We start from the raw sequence: 23,157 nt of genomic DNA, 5'->3' as shown, positions 1-23,157 counted from the left end.
TGAATATACCACTATAATTAATTAACTATTAAGAATCCACATTTGAAGAAGGTGTTTACCTTCAAGCTTGTATGACAGTAGGTTGAACGGTGATTGGGCCACAGCCTTGTACTGTGCAATATAGCTTGGGACATCAACCGTGTTGTTACCCCCAGAAATGGAGCCTTCCCAGCCGTAGAAGTTGCTGTTGATCTTCGTGGATGCTTCAGCCAGACCGAGAAGGGGAATAGTAAAATCCAAAGAAGGTGGTATAGTGAATGATGGTAGTGGATAGTTTTTGGCAGGGATATATATGCCTATCTCTGGTAAATCTATAATGGGAATAGACAGAGTGGTTGGGATATTCAGTTCATGTGACTTTTTGCCTCCATGTGGAAGAGGAAGCGAGATAGCCATGTTATCCTTGTTAAACTGGTATCTGAACAAGCTGTCACTGTTGAGATAAAAAAAGCATAATCAATATTGTTCCAATTTTGGACAAACTGTACATCGTAGGGCACCAAAAGACAAAACCACTAGTACAGCTGAACTTTTGAGTTAGGGTTTATGCCAAGTAATACCTGAATGAAAATAATATTCTTACACTCGATAGTAAACACTTACGACTGTAGAAACAACTTCTCAGGCAGGGCTGTCAGGGTGAGACCTGAGATGCTCATCTTATTTCGCAGGTTTGCAAGATAGGGGATGCGTGCTTTCAATTTGTCTAACCATATATCACCGGCCTTCAGGATGACATGAATATAAATTATATTTCACTTACAACAAAAACTGTATAGTGTGAAAGCACTCAAGAAGAAAAAAAACATGTCATAAGAAGATGATATCTTTGGTTCTGCAATACTGAGTACTCAAAGTACTCTTTTGAATTTGATGCACAACGTGAAGTTTCATAACACGGTAGCACTGTCCACACCAAAAGCTAGTCGGTATGTCATTTGCCCATGGGTACATGGACTGTACTTGTATCGCGCTTTTCTAGTCTTCCGACCACTCGATTTAACACTACATGTCATCATTCACACCCATTCATACACTTATGGCTATGGTAGCCACCTGCCTGTCAGGACTATCTAACATTCATACAACATTCACACACCGTAGGCACAGTCACCACATGAGCTAGCTTTTCACCAAAATTCTTGAGTTTTTGATCAGAAATAACTAGCAGAATGACCAAATGTGATTGATGAAGGTAATACATATAGTGTCAAATATAAAAGCGCTACCTCAATTCCTTTTGTGACGATGTGACGCAGTTTCATATCAGTCTTTGCCACTTTCTGGTCCAGGATATGATCAATGAGCTGTTGCAGCCGCCTGTGATGATCTTCGCCATTTAGGATCAGTTTCTGAATCTCAGAATTCAGATCAGATTTTAGTTCCACTTCAAACCTGTCAACATCTGTAAAGTGAAAAGGCACCCACAAATGAATACGTGCTCTACATCTGTCTTCTGTGCTAAAGCTGTGAGTGGTGGCAGACAGTTACTGTATTTGAGGGAAGCTTTCTGATGATAAGACGTCTCAGGGAGGTTGATGACTGTCTCTAAGTCCATGTCCACATTCTCATCCCGCTTCAGGGTTGCAGTGACAGAGGCATCCGTTTTCAGAGAGGGAATAACCATTTTGAGTTGCAGCATGAAATCCTTCATCATGTCAAGTCTACATTTAAAACAAAGGGCATAGAGGTTGGTAAAACTGCAATTCCTGGGGTGTTCCTCATCCACTGATAACCTGCCTAAAAATCTCAAAACAAAAGACAGCACAGCTGAAATTTCCACATTATATATCATTAGAAATGATTGTTTATAGAACTAGGTACCTTATGTGTCCAACAAGAGTCAGCTGTGGGATGTTCTTGTTTGTGACATCAATGGTGATGCCTCTCATCCTCGGTCCTTTGGCATCACTGTCAGTTACAGCCAGCTTGATGCCTGCTTCTACATCGTAATCGGGAATGACAACCTCAGTGGTGAGAGTGTTCTTGTTGCGGTTGTATTTCAGAGATGCAGTGACCTCTGATGAATCGTCCCCTAGAAGCAGCAGAAATTAAACTCAATCAATTTCTCTAGGAACAGTGCCAAATGGTGGCTTCACAATTTATTACAACATTGCCCATATTAATGTTATAAGTGATAGTTACATAGAAAAGAATGAAGTGACAAACAAGGGCCTAATCTTATGGCACATATTCATTCATTCCGGACCATTATAGTTCAATAACAAACGCTCACAACATTTGGCACATGTGAAATTAAATATTCTATGATTTCATTAAGGGCTGGGACTGTGGAAATGGTAATTAAACTTTGGTTAAGATAAGATTACGGTTAGACAACTAAAACCCTCAACGGTATTTGCAGGTGTGACGCATGAAAGTAAGACATGCCCAACTACTTTCTTAATTGGCACTCAACGATGGCACTGGATGTGAATTGTGATGTGTAGACTACGCAAACACATATACACATTAGTTTTAACAGTACCTTCTGCTCTTAGGGTTAGCTTCAGTGAGTCCACTTTATGGCGACCGTTTTTACCCTCTCTGAGCATTTCATGAGTGATGGTGGCAGTGTACTCTGAAACTTCCCCTGTCGGCTGGATTTCAACTGCAAACCTGAGAAAAGACAGGTTTCATGAAATTCTCTGGTTAAACCTGTTAACTATCTGGTTAGTTAAAATCATAGAATACTGCATTCAAGCCAGTGAATTACAGTAACTATCTACATATTAGCTACACAAATGGAAGATACAGTCTAGGCCAGGGGTCGGCAACCCGTGGCTCTGGAGCCGCATGCGGCTCTTTAGCCCTCTGTTGTGGCTCTATGAGGCTTTGAAAAAATAATTATATATATATATATATATATATATATATATATATATATATATATATATATATATATATATATATATATATATATATATTATTGTTTTTTTCACAGTGGACAATCTTTCAAAGGGAACACATTTTATCTTGGATTATGAGGTAATACTGTTTAACTGAAAATAAAAAAAGTTGATGGTCCTTTTTGTCGTTTTTAATCAATAAATGTGTAAATTGGCTAAATTATTTTGCAGGATAAATATAACGTAAGTATTTGTCATTATTATATGTTATAAAGGCTTAAAACAGTGTTTAAAAACAAAAGAGTAAAGAAATGTATTTGAATTGTACAGATTGTTATATGTGTCCATGATACATGTTGTTATATGTGTCCATGTTACAGGCTGTTATATGTGTCCATGTTACAGGCTGTTACGCGTCCATGATACATGTTGTTATATGTGTCCATGTTACAGGCTGTTACGTGTCCATGATACATGTTGTTATATGTGTCCATGTTACATGTTGTTATATGTGTCCATGATACATGTTGTTATATGTGTCCATGTCACAGGCTGTTACGTGTCCATGATACATGTTGTTATATGTGTCCATGTTACATGTTGTTATATGTGTCCATGTTACAGGCTGTTACGTGTCCATGATACATGTTGTTATATGTGTCCATGTTACAGGCTGTTACGTGTGTCCATGTTGCATGTTGTTATATGTGTCCATGTTACATGTTGTTATATGTGTCCATGTTACATGTTGTTATATGTGTCCATGTTACAGGTTGTTATATGTGTCCATGTTACATGTTGTTATATGTGTCCATGTTACAGGTTGTTATATGTGTCCATGATACATGTTGTTATATGTGTCCATGTTACAGGTTGTTATATGTGTCCATGTTACAGGTTGTTATATGTGTCCATGTTACAGGTTGTTATATGTGTCCATGTTACAGGTTGTTATATGTGTCCATGTTACATGTTGTTATATGTGTCCATGTTACAGGTTGTTATATGTGTTCATGTTACATGTTGTTGTATGTGTCCATGTTACATGTTGTTATATTTGTCCATGTTACAGGTTGTTATATGTGTTCATGTTACATGTTGTTATATGTGTCCATGTTACATGTTGTTATATGTGTCCATGTTACAGGTTGTTATATGTGTCCATGTTACAGGTTGTTATATGTGTCCATGTTACAGGTTGTTATATGTGTCCATGATACATGTTGTTATATGTGTCCATGTTACAGGTTGTTATATGTGTCCATGTTACAGGCTGTTACGCGTCCATGATACATGTTGTTATATGTGTCCATGTTACAGGCTGTTACGTGTCCATGATACATGTTGTTATATGTGTCCATGTTACATGTTGTTATATGTGTCCATGATACATGTTGTTATATGTGTCCATGTTACAGGCTGTTACGTGTCCATGATACATGTTGTTATACGTGTCCATGATACATGTTGTTATATGTGTCCATGTTACATGTTGTTATATGTGTCCATGATACATGTTGTTATATGTGTCCATGTTACAGGCTGTTACGTGTCCATGATACATGTTGTTATATGTGTCCATGTTACATGTTGTTATATGTGTCCATGTTACAGGCTGTTACGTGTCCATGATACATGTTGTTATATGTGTCCATGTTACAGGCTGTTACGTGTGTCCATGTTGCATGTTGTTATATGTGTCCATGTTACAGGTTGTTATATGTGTCCATGTTACATGTTGTTATATGTGTCCATGTTACAGGTTGTTATATGTGTCCATGATACATGTTGTTATGTGTCCATGTTACAGGTTGTTATATGTGTCCATGTTACAGGCTGTTACGTGTCCATGATACATGTTGTTATATGTGTCCATGTTACAGGCTGTTACGTGTGTCCATGTTACATGCTGTTATATGTGTCCATGTTACAGGTTGTTATATGTGTCCATGATACATGTTGTTATATGTGTCCATGTTACATGTTGTTATATGTGTCCATGTTACAGGTTGTTATATGTGTCCATGTTACAGGTTGTTATATGTGTCCATGTTACAGGTTGTTATATGTGTCCATGTTACATGTTGTTATATGTGTCCATGTTACAGGTTGTTATATGTGTCCATGTTACAGGCTGTTACGTGTCCATGATACATGTTGTTATATGTGTCCATGTTACAGGCTGTTACGTGTGTCCATGTTACATGCTGTTATATGTGTCCATGTTACATGTTGTTATATGTGTCCATGATACATGTTGTTATATGTGTCCATGATACATGTTGTTATATGTGTCCATGTTACAGGCTGTTACGTGTGTCCATGTTACAGGTTGTTATATGTGTCCATGTTACAGGCTGTTACGTGTTCATGATACATGTTGTTATATGTGTCCATGTTACAGGCTGTTACGTGTGTCCATGTTGCAGGTTGTTATATGTGTCCATGTTACAGGCTGTTACGTGTGTCCATGTTACAGGTTGTTATATGTGTCCATGTTACATGTTGTTATATGTGTCCATGTTACATGTTGTTATATGTGTCCATGTTACATGTTGTTATATGTGTTCATGTTACAGGTTGTTATATGTGTCCATGTTACATGTTGTTATATGTGTCCATGTTACATGTTGTTATATGTGTTCATGTTACAGGTTGTTATATGTGTCCATGTTACATGTTGTTATATGTGTCCATGTTACAGGCTGTTACGTGTCCATGATACATGTTGTTATATGTGTCCATGTTACAGGCTGTTATATGTGTCCATGTTACAGGCTGTTACGTGTGTCCATGTTACAGGTTGTTATATGTGTCCATGTTACAGGCTGTTACGTGTGTCCATGTTACATGTTGTTATATGTGTTCATGTTACAGGTTGTTATATGTGTCCATGTTACATGTTGTTATATGTGTCCATGTTACATGTTGTTATATGTGTCCATGTTACATGTTGTTATATGTGTCCATGTTACATGTTGTTATATGTGTCCATGTTACAGGCTGTTACATGTGTCCATGTTACATGTTGTTATATGTGTCCATGTTACATGTTGTTATATGTGTCCATGTTACATGTTGTTATATGTGTTCATGTTACATGTTGTTATATGTGTTCATGTTACATGTTGTTATATGTGTCCATGTTACATGTTGTAATATGTGTCCATGTTACAGGTTGTTATATGTGTCCATGTTACAGGTTGTTATATGTGTCCATGATACATGTTGTTATATGTGTCCATGTTACAGGTTGTTATATGTGTCCATGTTACAGGTTGTTATATGTGTCCATGTTACATGTTGTTATATGTGTCCATGTTACATGTTGTTATATGTGTCCATGTTACATGTTGTTATATGTGTCCATGTTACAGGTTGTTATATGTGTCCATGATACATGTTGTTATATGTGTCCATGTTACATGTTGTTATATGTGTCCATGATACATGTTGTTATATGTGTCCATGATACATGTTGTTATATGTGTTCATGTTACAGGTTGTTATATGTGTCCATGTTACAGGTTGTTATATGTGTCCATGATACATGTTGTTATATGTGTTCATGTTACAGGTTGTTATATGTGTCCATGTTACAGGTTGTTATATGTGTCCATGTTACAGGTTGTTATATGTGTTCATGTTACATGTTGTTATATGTGTCCATGTTACATGTTGTTATATGTGTCCATGTTACAGGTTGTTATATGTGTTCATGTTACATGTTGTTATATGTGTCCATGTTACAGGTTGTTATATGTGTCCATGTTACAGGTTGTTATATGTGTCCATGTTACAGGTTGTTATATGTGTCCATGATACATGTTGTTATATGTGTCCATGTTACAGGTTGTTATATGTGTCCATGTTACAGGCTGTTACGTGTCCATGATACATGTTGTTATATGTGTCCATGTTACAGGCTGTTACGTGTGTCCATGTTACATGCTGTTATATGTGTCCATGTTACAGGTTGTTATATGTGTCCATGTTACATGTTGTTATATGTGTCCATGTTACATGTTGTTATATGTGTCCATGTTACAGGTTGTTATATGTGTCCATGTTACAGGTTGTTATATGTGTCCATGTTACATGTTGTTATATGTGTCCATGTTACAGGTTGTTATATGTGTCCATGTTACAGGCTGTTACGTGTCCATGATACATGTTGTTATATGTGTCCATGTTACAGGCTGTTACGTGTGTCCATGTTACATGCTGTTATATGTGTCCATGTTACATGTTGTTATATGTGTCCATGATACATGTTGTTATATGTGTCCATGATACATGTTGTTATATGTGTCCATGTTACAGGCTGTTACGTGTGTCCATGTTACAGTTTGTTATATGTGTCCATGTTACAGGCTGTTACGTGTCCATGATACATGTTGTTATATGTGTCCATGTTACAGGTTGTTATATGTGTCCATGTTACAGGCTGTTACGTGTGTCCATGTTGCAGGTTGTTATATGTGTCCATGTTACAGGCTGTTACGTGTGTCCATGTTACAGGTTGTTATTTGTGTCCATGTTACATGTTGTTATATGTGTCCATGTTACATGTTGTTATATGTGTCCATGTTACATGTTGTTATATGTGTTCATGTTACAGGTTGTTATATGTGTCCATGTTACATGTTGTTATATGTGTCCATGCTACATGTTGTTATATGTGTTCATGTTACAGGTTGTTATATGTGTCCATGTTACATGTTGTTATATGTGTCCATGTTACAGGCTGTTACGTGTCCATGATACATGTTGTTATATGTGTCCATGTTACAGGCTGTTACGTGTGTCCATGTTACAGGTTGTTATATGTGTCCATGTTACAGGCTGTTACGTGTGTCCATGTTACATGTTGTTATATGTGTTCATGTTACAGGTTGTTATATGTGTCCATGTTACATGTTGTTATATGTGTCCATGTTACATGTTGTTATATGTGTCCATGTTACATGTTGTTATATGTGTCCATGTTACATGTTGTTATATGTGTCCATGTTACAGGCTGTTACATGTGTCCATGTTACATGTTGTTATATGTGTCCATGTTACATGTTGTTATATGTGTCCATGTTACATGTTGTTATATGTGTTCATGTTACATGTTGTTATAAGTGTTCATGTTACATGTTGTTATATGTGTCCATGTTACATGTTGTTATATGTGTCCATGTTACAGGTTGTTATATGTGTCCATGTTACAGGTTGTTATATGTGTCCATGATACATGTTGTTATATGTGTCCATGTTACAGGTTGTTATATGTGTCCATGTTACAGGTTGTTATATGTGTCCATGTTACATGTTGTTATATGTGTCCATGTTACATGTTGTTATATGTGTCCATGTTACATGTTGTTATATGTGTCCATGTTACAGGTTGTTATATGTGTCCATGATACATGTTGTTATATGTGTCCATGTTACATGTTGTTATATGTGTCCATGATACATGTTGTTATATGTGTCCATGATACATGTTGTTATATGTGTTCATGTTACAGGTTGTTATATGTGTCCATGTTACAGGTTGTTATATGTGTCCATGATACATGTTGTTATATGTGTTCATGTTACAGGTTGTTATATGTGTCCATGTTACATGTTGTTATATGTGTCCATGTTACATGTTGTTATATTTGTCCATGTTACAGGTTGTTATATGTGTCCATGTTACATGTTGTTATATGTGTCCATGTTACAGGTTGTTATATGTGTCCATGTTACATGTTGTTATATGTGTCCATGTTACAGGTTGTTATATGTGTTCATGTTACAGGTTGTTATATGTGTCCATGTTACAGGTTGTTATATGTGTCCATGATACATGTTGTTATACGTGTCCATGTTACATGTTGTTCTATGTGTCCATGTTACAGGTTGTTATATGTGTTCATGTTAGAGGTTGTTATATGTGTCCATGTTACAGGTTGTTATATGTGTTCATGTTACAGGTTGTTATATGTGTCCATGATACATGTTGTTATACGTGTCCATGTTACATGTTGTTCTATGTGTCCATGTTACAGGTTGTTATATGTGTTCATGTTAGAGGTTGTTATATGTGTCCATGTTACAGGTTGTTGTATGTGTCCATGATACATGTTGTTATATGTGTCCATGTTACATGTTGTTATATGTGTCCATGTTACATGTTGTTATATGTGTCCATGATACATGTTGTTATATGTGTTCATGTTACATGTTGTTATATGTGTCCATGTTACATGTTGTTATATGTGTTCATGTTACAGGTTGTTATATGTGTCCATGTTACATGTTGTTATATGTGTCCATGTTACATGTTGTTATATGTGTTCATGTTACAGGTTGTTATATGTGTCCATGTTACATGTTGTTATATGTGTCCATGTTACAGGCTGTTACGTGTCCATGATACATGTTGTTATATGTGTCCATGTTACAGGCTGTTATATGTGTCCATGTTACAGGCTGTTACGTGTGTCCATGTTACAGGTTGTTATATGTGTCCATGTTACAGGCTGTTACGTGTGTCCATGTTACATGTTGTTATATGTGTTCATGTTACAGGTTGTTATATGTGTCCATGTTACATGTTGTTATATGTGTCCATGTTACATGTTGTTATATGTGTCCATGTTACATGTTGTTATATGTGTCCATGTTACATGTTGTTATATGTGTCCATGTTACAGGCTGTTACATGTGTCCATGTTACATGTTGTAATATGTGTCCATGTTACATGTTGTTATATGTGTCCATGTTACATGTTGTTATATGTGTTCATGTTACATGTTGTTATATGTGTTCATGTTACATGTTGTTATATGTGTCCATGTTACATGTTGTTATATGTGTCCATGTTACAGGTTGTTATATGTGTCCATGTTACAGGTTGTTATATGTGTCCATGATACATGTTGTTATATGTGTCCATGTTACAGGTTGTTATATGTGTCCATGTTACAGGTTGTTATATGTGTCCATGTTACATGTTGTTATATGTGTCCATGTTACATGTTGTTATATGTGTCCATGTTACATGTTGTTATATGTGTCCATGTTACAGGTTGTTATATGTGTCCATGATACATGTTGTTATATGTGTCCATGTTACATGTTGTTATATGTGTCCATGATACATGTTGTTATATGTGTCCACGATACATGTTGTTATATGTGTTCATGTTACAGGTTGTTATATGTGTCCATGTTACAGGTTGTTATATGTGTCCATGATACATGTTGTTATATGTGTTCATGTTACAGGTTGTTATATGTGTCCATGTTACAGGTTGTTATATGTGTCCATGTTACAGGTTGTTATATGTGTTCATGTTACATGTTGTTATATGTGTCCATGTTACATGTTGTTATATGTGTCCATGTTACAGGTTGTTATATGTGTTCATGTTACATGTTGTTATATGTGTCCATGTTACAGGTTGTTATATGTGTCCATGTTACAGGTTGTTATATGTGTCCATGTTACAGGTTGTTATATGTGTCCATGATACATGTTGTTATATGTGTCCATGTTACAGGTTGTTATATGTGTCCATGTTACAGGCTGTTACGTGTCCATGATACATGTTGTTATATGTGTCCATGTTACAGGCTGTTACGTGTGTCCATGTTACATGCTGTTATATGTGTCCATGTTACAGGTTGTTATATGTGTCCATGATACATGTTGTTATATGTGTCCATGTTACAGGTTGTTATATGTGTCCATGTTACATGTTGTTATATGTGTCCATGTTACAGGTTGTTATATGTGTCCATGTTACAGGTTGTTATATGTGTTCATGTTACATGTTGTTATATGTGTCCATGTTACATGTTGTTATATGTGTCCATGTTACAGGTTGTTATATGTGTTCATGTTACATGTTGTTATATGTGTCCATGTTACAGGTTGTTATATGTGTCCATGTTACAGGTTGTTATATGTGTCCATGTTACAGGTTGTTATATGTGTCCATGATACATGTTGTTATATGTGTCCATGTTACAGGTTGTTATATGTGTCCATGTTACAGGCTGTTACGTGTCCATGATACATGTTGTTATATGTGTCCATGTTACAGGCTGTTACGTGTGTCCATGTTACATGCTGTTATATGTGTCCATGTTACAGGTTGTTATATGTGTCCATGATACATGTTGTTATATGTGTCCATGTTACATGTTGTTATATGTGTCCATGTTACAGGTTGTTATATGTGTCCATGTTACAGGTTGTTATATGTGTCCATGTTACATGTTGTTATATGTGTCCATGTTACAGGTTGTTATATGTGTCCATGTTACAGGCTGTTACGTGTCCATGATACATGTTGTTATATGTGTCCATGTTACAGGCTGTTACGTGTGTCCATGTTACATGCTGTTATATGTGTCCATGTTACATGTTGTTATATGTGTCCATGATACATGTTGTTATATGTGTCCATGATACATGTTGTTATATGTGTCCATGTTACAGGCTGTTACGTGTGTCCATGTTACAGTTTGTTATATGTGTCCATGTTACAGGCTGTTACGTGTCCATGATACATGTTGTTATATGTGTCCATGTTACAGGTTGTTATATGTGTCCATGTTACAGGCTGTTACGTGTGTCCATGTTGCAGGTTGTTATATGTGTCCATGTTACAGGCTGTTACGTGTGTCCATGTTACAGGTTGTTATATGTGTCCATGTTACATGTTGTTATATGTGTCCATGTTACATGTTGTTATATGTGTCCATGTTACATGTTGTTATATGTGTTCATGTTACAGGTTGTTATATGTGTCCATGTTACATGTTGTTATATGTGTCCATGCTACATGTTGTTATATGTGTTCATGTTACAGGTTGTTATATGTGTCCATGTTACATGTTGTTATATGTGTCCATGTTACAGGCTGTTACGTGTCCATGATACATGTTGTTATATGTGTCCATGTTACAGGCTGTTACGTGTGTCCATGTTACAGGTTGTTATATGTGTCCATGTTACAGGCTGTTACGTGTGTCCATGTTACATGTTGTTATATGTGTTCATGTTACAGGTTGTTATATGTGTCCATGTTACATGTTGTTATATGTGTCCATGTTACATGTTGTTATATGTGTCCATGTTACATGTTGTTATATGTGTCCATGTTACAGGCTGTTACATGTGTCCATGTTACATGTTGTTATATGTGTCCATGTTACATGTTGTTATATGTGTCCATGTTACATGTTGTTATATGTGTTCATGTTACATGTTGTTATAAGTGTTCATGTTACATGTTGTTATATGTGTCCATGTTACATGTTGTTATATGTGTCCATGTTACAGGTTGTTATATGTGTCCATGTTACAGGTTGTTATATGTGTCCATGATACATGTTGTTATGTGTGTCCATGTTACAGGTTGTTATATGTGTCCATGTTACAGGTTGTTATATGTGTCCATGTTACATGTTGTTATATGTGTCCATGTTACATGTTGTTATATGTGTCCATGTTACATGTTGTTATATGTGTCCATGTTACAGGTTGTTATATGTGTCCATGATACATGTTGTTATATGTGTCCATGTTACATGTTGTTATATGTGTCCATGATACATGTTGTTATATGTGTCCATGATACATGTTGTTATATGTGTTCATGTTACAGGTTGTTATATGTGTCCATGTTACAGGTTGTTATATGTGTCCATGATACATGTTGTTATATGTGTTCATGTTACAGGTTGTTATATGTGTCCATGTTACATGTTGTTATATGTGTCCATGTTACATGTTGTTATATTTGTCCATGTTACAGGTTGTTATATGTGTCCATGTTACATGTTGTTATATGTGTCCATGTTACAGGTTGTTATATGTGTCCATGTTACATGTTGTTATATGTGTCCATGTTACAGGTTGTTATATGTGTTCATGTTACAGGTTGTTATATGTGTCCATGTTACAGGTTGTTATATGTGTCCATGATACATGTTGTTATACGTGTCCATGTTACATGTTGTTCTATGTGTCCATGTTACAGGTTGTTATATGTGTTCATGTTAGAGGTTGTTATATGTGTCCATGTTACAGGTTGTTATATGTGTTCATGTTACAGGTTGTTATATGTGTCCATGTTACAGGTTGTTATATGTGTCCATGATACATGTTGTTATACGTGTCCATGTTACATGTTGTTCTATGTGTCCATGTTACAGGTTGTTATATGTGTTCATGTTAGAGGTTGTTATATGTGTCCATGTTACAGGTTGTTGTATGTGTCCATGATACATGTTGTTATATGTGTCCATGTTACATGTTGTTATATGTGTCCATGTTACATGTTGTTATATGTGTCCATGATACATGTTGTTATATGTGTTCATGTTACATGTTGTTATATGTGTCCATGTTACATGTTGTTATATGTGTTCATGTTACAGGTTGTTATATGTGTCCATGTTACATGTTGTTATATGTGTCCATGTTACATGTTGTTATATGTGTTCATGTTACAGGTTGTTATATGTGTCCATGTTACATGTTGTTATATGTGTCCATGTTACAGGCTGTTACGTGTCCATGATACATGTTGTTTTATGTGTCCATGTTACAGGCTGTTATATGTGTCCATGTTACAGGCTGTTACGTGTGTCCATGTTACAGGTTGTTATATGTGTCCATGTTACAGGCTGTTACGTGTGTCCATGTTACATGTTGTTATATGTGTTCATGTTACAGGTTGTTATATGTGTCCATGTTACATGTTGTTATATGTGTCCATGTTACATGTTGTTATATGTGTCCATGTTACATGTTGTTATATGTGTCCATGTTACAGGCTGTTACATGTGTCCATGTTACATGTTGTTATATGTGTCCATGTTACATGTTGTTATATGTGTTCATGTTACATGTTGTTATATGTGTTCATGTTACATGTTGTTATATGTGTCCATGTTACATGTTGTTATATGTGTCCATGTTACAGGTTGTTATATGTGTCCATGTTACAGGTTGTTATATGTGTCCATGATACATGTTGTTATATGTGTCCATGTTACAGGTTGTTATATGTGTCCATGTTACATGTTGTTATATGTGTCCATGTTACATGTTGTTATATGTGTCCATGTTACATGTTGTTATATGTGTCCATGTTACAGGTTGTTATATGTGTCCATGATACATGTTGTTATATGTGTCCATGTTACATGTTGTTATATGTGTCCATGATACATGTTGTTATATGTGTCCATGATACATGTTGTTATATGTGTTCATGTTACAGGTTGTTATATGTGTCCATGTTACAGGTTGTTATATGTGTCCATGATACATGTTGTTATATGTGTTCATGTTACAGGTTGTTATATGTGTCCATGTTACAGGTTGTTATATGTGTCCATGTTACAGGTTGTTATATGTGTTCATGTTACATGTTGTTATATGTGTCCATGTTACATGTTGTTATATGTGTCCATGTTACAGGTTGTTATATGTGTTCATGTTACATGTTGTTATATGTGTCCATGTTACAGGTTGTTATATGTGTCCATGTTACAGGTTGTTATATGTGTCCATGTTACAGGTTGTTATATGTGTCCATGATACATGTTGTTATATGTGTCCATGTTACAGGTTGTTATATGTGTCCATGTTACAGGCTGTTACGTGTCCATGATACATGTTGTTATATGTGTCCATGTTACAGGCTGTTACGTGTGTCCATGTTACATGCTGTTATATGTGTCCATGTTACAGGTTGTTATATGTGTCCATGATACATGTTGTTATATGTGTCCATGTTACATGTTGTTATATGTGTCCATGTTACAGGTTGTTATATGTGTCCATGTTACAGGTTGTTATATGTGTCCATGTTACATGTTGTTATATGTGTCCATGTTACAGGTTGTTATATGTGTCCATGTTACAGGCTGTTACGTGTCCATGATACATGTTGTTATATGTGTCCATGTTACAGGCTGTTACGTGTGTCCATGTTACATGCTGTTATATGTGTCCATGTTACATGTTGTTATATGTGTCCATGATACATGTTGTTATATGTGTCCATGATACATGTTGTTATATGTGTCCATGTTACAGGCTGTTACGTGTGTCCATGTTACAGTTTGTTATATGTGTCCATGTTACAGGCTGTTACGTGTCCATGATACATGTTGTTATATGTGTCCATGTTACAGGTTGTTATATGTGTCCATGTTACAGGCTGTTACGTGTGTCCATGTTGCAGGTTGTTATATGTGTCCATGTTACAGGCTGTTACGTGTGTCCATGTTACAGGTTGTTATATGTGTCCATGTTACATGTTGTTATATGTGTCCATGTTACATGTTGTTATATGTGTCCATGTTACATGTTGTTATATGTGTTCATGTTACAGGTTGTTATATGTGTCCATGTTACATGTTGTTATATGTGTCCATGTTACATGTTGTTATATGTGTTCATGTTACAGGTTGTTATATGTGTCCATGTTACATGTTGTTATATGTGTCCATGTTACAGGCTGTTACGTGTCCATGATACATGTTGTTATATGTGTCCATGTTACAGGCTGTTACGTGTGTCCATGTTACAGGTTGTTATATGTGTCCATGTTACAGGCTGTTACGTGTGTCCATGTTACATGTTGTTATATGTGTTCATGTTACAGGTTGTTATATGTGTCCATGTTACATGTTGTTATATGTGTCCATGTTACATGTTGTTATATGTGTCCATGTTACATGTTGTTATATGTGTCCATGTTACATGTTGTTATATGTGTCCATGTTACAGGCTGTTACATGTGTCCATGTTACATGTTGTTATATGTGTCCATGTTACATGTTGTTATATGTGTCCATGTTACATGTTGTTATATGTGTTCATGTTACATGTTGTTATAAGTGTTCATGTTACATGTTGTTATATGTGTCCATGTTACATGTTGTTATATGTGTCCATGTTACAGGTTGTTATATGTGTCCATGTTACAGGTTGTTATATGTGTCCATGATACATGTTGTTATATGTGTCCATGTTACAGGTTGTTATATGTGTCCATGTTACAGGTTGTTATATGTGTCCATGTTACATGTTGTTATATGTGTCCATGTTACATGTTGTTGTATGTGTCCATGTTACATGTTGTTATATGTGTCCATGTTACAGGTTGTTATATGTGTCCATGATACATGTTGTTATATGTGTCCATGTTACATGTTGTTATATGTGTCCATGATACATGTTGTTATATGTGTCCATGATACATGTTGTTATATGTGTTCATGTTACAGGTTGTTATATGTGTCCATGTTACAGGTTGTTATATGTGTCCATGATACATGTTGTTATATGTGTTCATGTTACAGGTTGTTATATGTGTCCATGTTACATGTTGTTATATGTGTCCATGTTACATGTTGTTATATTTGTCCATGTTACAGGTTGTTATATGTGTCCATGTTACATGTTGTTATATGTGTCCATGTTACAGGTTGTTATATGTGTCCATGTTACATGTTGTTATATGTGTCCATGTTACAGGTTGTTATATGTGTTCATGTTACAGGTTGTTATATGTGTCCATGTTACAGGTTGTTATATGTGTCCATGATACATGTTGTTATACGTGTCCATGTTACATGTTGTTCTATGTGTCCATGTTACAGGTTGTTATATGTGTTCATGTTAGAGGTTGTTATATGTGTCCATGTTACAGGTTGTTGTATGTGTCCATGATACATGTTGTTATATGTGTCCATGTTACATGTTGTTATATGTGTCCATGTTACAGGTTGTTATATGTGTCCATGTTACATGTTGTTATATGTGTCCATGTTACAGGTTGTTATATGTGTCCATGTTACATGTTGTTATATGTGTCCATGATACATGTTGTTATATGTGTTCATGTTACAGGTTGTTATATGTGTCCATGATACATGTTGTTATATGTGTCCATGATACATGTTGTTATATGTGTTCATGTTACAGGTTGTTATATGTGTCCATGTTACATGTTGTTATATGTGTCCATGTTACAGGTTGTTATATGTGTTCATGTTACAGGTTGTTATATGTGTCCATGTTACAGGTTGTTATATGTGTCCATGATACATGTTGTTATATGTGTCCATGTTACATGTTGTTATATGTGTCCATGTTACAGGTTGTTATATGTGTCCATGTTACAGGTTGTTATATGTGTCCATGTTACATGTTGTTATATGTGTTCATGTTACAGGTTGTTATTTGTGTCCATGTTACATGTTGTTATATGTGTCCATGTTACATGTTGTTATATGTGTCCATGTTACATGTTGTTACATGTGTCCATGTTACATGTTGTTATATGTGTCCATGTTACATGTTGTTATATGTGTCCATGTTACATGTTGTTATATGTGTGGCAGCTAGTCCACTGTTTCCTCCCCAGGCTGCCTTCTGTCTGTTCTTTTCCCAGTGTCCTTCTTCTTGTTTGTGGGGACAGGACAGTGGCCTTTAGTGGGGAGTTTAGGTGGGCCTGCCCAGGGGCGGTTTTGGGCAAAAAAGATTTCAATCCAGAACACAGAGTTGTAACGGACTTTTAAGTTTCACTTTTGGGGTAACGTTAGGAACAAGATGTTACGTTTGAGGCTACGCACAGACGGATACACAGCCTTTTTTTTTTTTTTAACCCGGCCGGGGGGTGGGGGGGGCGCTCGGAAGGGGGTCTCGCCCGGGGCGTAATTACATGTAGAACCGCCACTGGGCCCGCCAGTGGCAGAACTCTCAGAAACAATACTAATAAGAAATAAGATAAGATAAGAAATAAATCCTTTATTTGTCCCGCAAGTGGGGAAATTGCAGGATATACTATTATTTACAACACCAACATATTATTTACAAAGAAAATGCCACTAAAGCACCACTCAAACTTTCCCAATTGCTGCTGTCCTGCTCTGCACACTTTCATCCCTCCCCCACAGGCAATCTCGCCACTGATTTCACCATTACCGTAATAAAATGAATGATAAATAAAAAAATTAAAAGTCACGGAGAAAAAAAAGCGGTGTGGCAGCTCATGAGACAGTGAGGCGTCCGCTAGTAAAAACGTTTCCATCCTCAGGGCTCATTTTTGAAACTCCAGCGTAGTGAGGACGCTCAGTGTAAACGTAGAAAGATATGCGTTTTAAAATGGAAACGTAGTAGTGTGGCCTATTTACTTCAGAGTTATTTTATTAAGTTATTGCATTTAAACCATCCTTAGCATTCTAGGAGCAGGGGGCTGCTGTGCAGCGCCCGGGGGGCAACTGGAGGTTCAGTGTCTCGCTGAAGGACACTTCCACATGCAAGCTGTGTGGAGGACGGGTATCGAACCTGCTACCTTGTGGTTACAGGACGACCACTCTACCCCATGAGCCACAAATAAGGGGAGGGGTCAAGACCTGCATAGTTGTGTGTTTACTTGACCTCAATGTAGGCCGACACATGGCAGTGGATTTTTTTCTCCTCTTCATAAGAATTTGATCGTTATAACAGTAACTTTAAAGTAGCAACACAATGTCGAGATTTCTTGTTCGCAAATAATTACACCTCATTTGCGCGAGTTGAAATTTTTCGTGTGGCGTAAGCCAATCAGCGTTGAGCGCCGTATTGTCGTTGCTGAATCAAACTGTTGCTGGTCCGCCTGAAGTAGCGCTGGTAGCGGCTTCATTCAGACGCTGTTGTGGGACTACGGATAATATTATGAACCCAGACACCATGGAGTTTGATGTTCCCACGTATGTGGAATTTACACAACAAGTATAAAGCAGAACTAGTGGTTATTTCCATGGTGGATGGCGGAAACGGTAACTGTTTTTACGGAGATAAGCCACAGAGATAAGCCACGCCCCCTTTCAGGCACAAGTAACGCGCCACGTTTGGTGTGAACGCAGCATTAGGCTGCTCGGGGACATCTTAGGATACACTGAGCTCCTCTCTCCTCTTCTCTCTCTCCTTCTGTCTGAATTCATGTCCCTTCGATGTACATTACTAACTCTACTTCTTCCCCGGAGTCTTTGTGCTTTCTCTACTCACAGGTGGATCCTGGTTGTGTCTGGAGCCGGTCCTGCCCGACACCTCCTCTGATTATGATCATTATTCTTAATAGTAGTTGCTATTGGTATTGCTAATACCATTACTGCTTTTATTATCGTCATTATTCTATTACATCCACTGTTGCTGCTATTTTTGGTAGATGCCTACTACTCATTGTATGAATAATTTCATGTCATATTCATTGAATGTGTTGTAACTCTGTTATGTTGTTCATTGTGTACACGTGACATCTATTGCACTTCAGTCCATCCTGATAGAGGATCCTCCTCTGTTGCTCTCCCGAAGGTTTCTTCCCTTTTGCTCCCCGTTAAAGGTTTTTTGGGGGAGTTTTTCCTGAACTGATGTGAGGTCCCAGGACAGAGGATGTTGTATGTGTACAGATTGTAAAGCCCTATGAGGATAATTTGTAATTTGTGATTTTGGGCTAAACTATATAAATGTAATGTAATTGAATACTTAAATAAATAAAACAAATTAAAAAAAGCAATGGATTACAAGTTAGATTTGCTCAAGTGGCTTACTCTTACCTGCTGTCTCCAGTTAGGGAGTAATATGGGGCCTTGTCTTTTGAAGTAGCATTGGAGAAACTCACAATTGAGCACAATCTCAGACCACTGAGAAGGGGCTGGCAGTCAGTTGAGTCAGTCCGCTCCTCCAACAGGGATGGCACTATTTCTGTTTGACTGGAGGACACTGACAGCAACTTGTTGCTGTATTTTAAAGAAAGAGGGAGAGAGAGAAGTAGTGAGAGAGAACATGACATTAGTAACCTGTGAAAGCATTTTGTGTGTTTTGGCACATGTCCCACTGACCTAATGCTGAACAACTGTGTGTTTGACTTGGGAGCAGGTATGGACAATCTCATCTGGTTTCTGCTCACGGTGACCTTAGCATTGAGGGAACTCTCGTGGTACATATTAGTGTGCATCTCAAGCCCTGCCTCCACATAGTCTGAAATGTGCACACCCATTTGGGTGATGAATTCTAGCCCAACTGAAGGCATGAAGGAGAAGTCACTCTGCAAGGTGAAGGATACAACAAAGTAGCTGTAAATAGAAATTCACAGGGGTCACAGGCAAAAATATAATTGTAATTTAACATATAAACTGCAAAGAAGATAAGCTAAGTTACCATTGTGCTAGCAGGTGAGTGAGTCAGGCCTCCCTTGACACCAGGTGCAAACACACCAGTCAAAGAGAACTTCAGAGGGAAGCCAGCAGCAGTGGGTAAAGAGAAGGCATTCTCCATGAAGATGTAGTGGGCAAAGACTTCATTTTCAGTGCTAGATGTCAATGCAAAGATGGCCTGTTGGAAAGTAAACAAACAGGCTACATATAATAATAATCAAAATAATAATACTTTTATTCTATATAGCGCTTTTCTGAATACTCAAAGACACTTTACATAGGACAGAGACAAACAGAACAAAACAAAAAATAGAAAGACAAAGGAGCAAACAAAACAAATGAACAGAACATTTTTGGTACAAAAGAAAACTGAAGAAGCTGCAACGGAATGAGTCATGTAGTGGAGGGTAGGGAGCAGGGGTTAGCAGGTTAAGGGTAGGGAGCAGGGGTTAACAGGTGGAGGGTAGGGAGCAGGGGTTAACAGGTGAAGGGTAGGGAGCAGGGGTTAGCAGGTGAAGGGTAAGGAGCAGGGATTAGCAGGTGGAGGGTAGGGAGCAGGGGTTAGCAGGTGGAGGGTCGGGTGCAGGGGTTAGCAGGTTAAGGGTAGGGAGCAGGGGTTAGCAGGTTAAGGGTAGGGAGCAGGGGTTAGCAGGTTAAGGGTAGGGAGCAGGGGTTAGCAGGTTAAGGGTAGGGAGCAGGGGTTAGCAGGTGAAGGGTAGGGAGCAGGGGTTAACAGGTTAAGGGTAGGGAGCAGGGGTTAACAGGTTAAGGGTAGGGAGCAGGGGTTAGCAGGTGGAGGGTAGGGAGCAGGGGTTAGCAGGTGGAGGGTAGGGAGCAGGGGTTAGCAGGTTAAGGGTAGGGAGCAGGGGTTAGCAGGTTAAGGGTAGGATGCAGGGGTTAGCAGGTGGAGGGTAGGGAGCAGGAGTTAGCAGGTGGAGGGTAGGGAGCAGGAGTTTGCAGGTGGAGGGTAGGGAGCAGGGGTTAGCAGGTTAAGGGTAGGGAGCAGGGGTTAGCAGGTTAAGGGTAGGGAGCAGGGGTTAGCAGGTTAAGGGTAGGATGCAGGGGTTAGCAGGTGGAGGGTAGGGAGCAGGAGTTAGGAGGTGGAGGGTAGGGAGCAGGGGTTAGCAGGTGGAGGGTAGGGAGCAGGGGTTAGCAGGTGGAGGGTAGGGAGCAGGGGTTAGCAGGTTAAGGGTAGGGAGCAGGGGTTAGCAGGTTAAGGGTAGGATGCAGGGGTTAGCAGGTGGAGGGTAGGGAGCAGGGGTTAGCAGGTTAAAGCAGGTGAAGGCCAGTTTGAAGAGGTGGGTTTTGAGAGCTTGTTTGAATGATGATAGGGTGGGAGCCTGACGGATATGATATGACATATGACTAACTAATAACTAATAACTACATATGAACTGTAGCTTCTGAGTAGGTTTCCCATAGCTAAAGCAGATGTATGAGAGGATTTATCGAGAGCTATAAATCATTTGGATTAAAAAGAAATCTCAAACAGAAATACAAAGCTAACAACAGATCTGACCTTTGCAGGTAGCACCCTGATGAAAACATGGTAGTACATGAACAGAGTTTCAGCCATCTTTCTCATGTCACTGGTCTTCATGTATCCTATCTCAGCTCCCAGAAGCCGAAGATAGGCAATAGCTTCAGGGGCTTGAGAAAAACGCACGTCATTCAAGAGCTTCTGGACACCTTTTATGATATCGTTCAGGGGATCCCCCGGGACCTGGAGATATATTACAAGTGTATGTATAAGTTTCCGGCCATGCATGCTCAATGAAGCTTCCAAACCAAGTAAAATATAGTTGAAAGGCAAAGTTGAATTCATGTAGTAGTGCAGACAAGCACAATATGCATGATGTGTCCAAGAATCATTTCACCTGTCTCTTCATTTTATCTTTTTCTGGAGCAATTTTATCCAAAACCTCCCTGAGCATCTTGGCTTTGTCACCTGCCCAGTACATGACTTTGGAGATGGAGTCAGGGAAGAAACCCTGTTCTCCAAAGAGAGCATCAATTGTTGGTTCAAATCCGGTTCCCTCAACACCGACCTTGAATGTGAGAGATTTTAAATGTTTAAAAATCTCTACAATGCTAGTTTTTGTGTTCTATATAACAAATATGCTTTTGAAAACATACCTCAAAGACGTCATAGTTGTAGTTAAAAACCTTTAAAGTGGTCTCCAGCATCACCTCCTTAGGCAAGGTGTCAGTGGCATCGAAGATGATGTTACTCTGCACTGAGCCCAAGGGAGAGTCTATTTTGCAGTTTCTTGACATGCCATCAAATATGTTGTTTGTGGGTGGTAGCTGGTCTCTCAAGGCCAACTCAATGTAATCCTTAAGTCTTTAGGAGAAAAGAAGGTTGCAGATGACACCGTGCCAAGACAAACGTATTTATATTTTGTCTTTCAGATCAAGAAACTGTCAGCAAACGGTTTCTGTCCCCTACATTGTCCATGCCCTATAATGTTTGAAAATCCATTGTCTTAATACATGTTGGCTTCAATTGAAATTCCTAAGATTAAAGATAAATATACAAAAGGGGGTATCTTTAAATCTGCATTACTGGATTTTTGGTCACTTGGGGGCAGAAGAAACCCACAACACAAATGTTGTATCAACTTCTAGAATTGCTATTGGTAACAGGTTAGCAAGACATTGCCTATTGCTTATGATGTCTAGCAGAAACATAGCAACATTAGCATTCAGTTGTTCTTGTGGCCACCTAATAAATGTAATATTCACTCAACCTTTAGTTTTCTTCTGATCTCCACCAATTCCTGAGAAAAATATCTGGCGCTCTAGCTGCTAGTTGTTGGAATTTCTTCACCAGTCGCTAGCTTTGTTTGTCTGTGATTTGCTGCTAAGTGGGTACATACAGTGATATTATGTTTCAGATTTATAATACAATTTATATTATTCTATCACAACAGTAGACATTTGCATGCGCTAAGAAGCTTTGTTAAATGGATTGTACTTGTATAGCGCTTTTCTAGTCTTCCGAGCACTGAAAGCGCTTTAACACGGCATCATTCACTCATTTACACACTGATGACCATGCAAGGTGCCACCTGCCCATCTGGACTATAAAAACAT

The 23,157-nt window shown here is 37.9% G+C and overlaps 1 protein-coding gene across 1 annotated transcript in view; it reads right to left on the bottom strand.

Moving 5' to 3' along the window:
- Window positions 1-23,157, bottom strand: part of apoba (apolipoprotein Ba) — a gene marked incomplete at both ends in the record, with an annotated part of 49,450 nt that overhangs the window by 12,156 nt on the left and 14,137 nt on the right. Inside the window, 12 exons of the mRNA XM_079214428.1 lie at window positions 60-433; window positions 604-725; window positions 1,230-1,405; window positions 1,492-1,664; window positions 1,825-2,035; window positions 2,489-2,619; window positions 19,462-19,644; window positions 19,747-19,952; window positions 20,066-20,239; window positions 21,581-21,784; window positions 21,939-22,109; window positions 22,198-22,405. Coding sequence (XP_079070554.1) covers window positions 60-433; window positions 604-725; window positions 1,230-1,405; window positions 1,492-1,664; window positions 1,825-2,035; window positions 2,489-2,619; window positions 19,462-19,644; window positions 19,747-19,952; window positions 20,066-20,239; window positions 21,581-21,784; window positions 21,939-22,109; window positions 22,198-22,405 — 2,333 coding nt within the window. The remainder of the gene's footprint in view (window positions 1-59; window positions 434-603; window positions 726-1,229; window positions 1,406-1,491; window positions 1,665-1,824; window positions 2,036-2,488; window positions 2,620-19,461; window positions 19,645-19,746; window positions 19,953-20,065; window positions 20,240-21,580; window positions 21,785-21,938; window positions 22,110-22,197; window positions 22,406-23,157) is intronic.

The sequence above is a fragment of the Taurulus bubalis genome, assembly GCF_910589615.1.
Source record: "Taurulus bubalis genome assembly, chromosome: 1".
NCBI classification, from domain to species: Eukaryota; Metazoa; Chordata; class Actinopteri; order Perciformes; family Cottidae; genus Taurulus; species Taurulus bubalis.
This window is presented reverse-complemented; position numbering and strand designations above follow the sequence as displayed.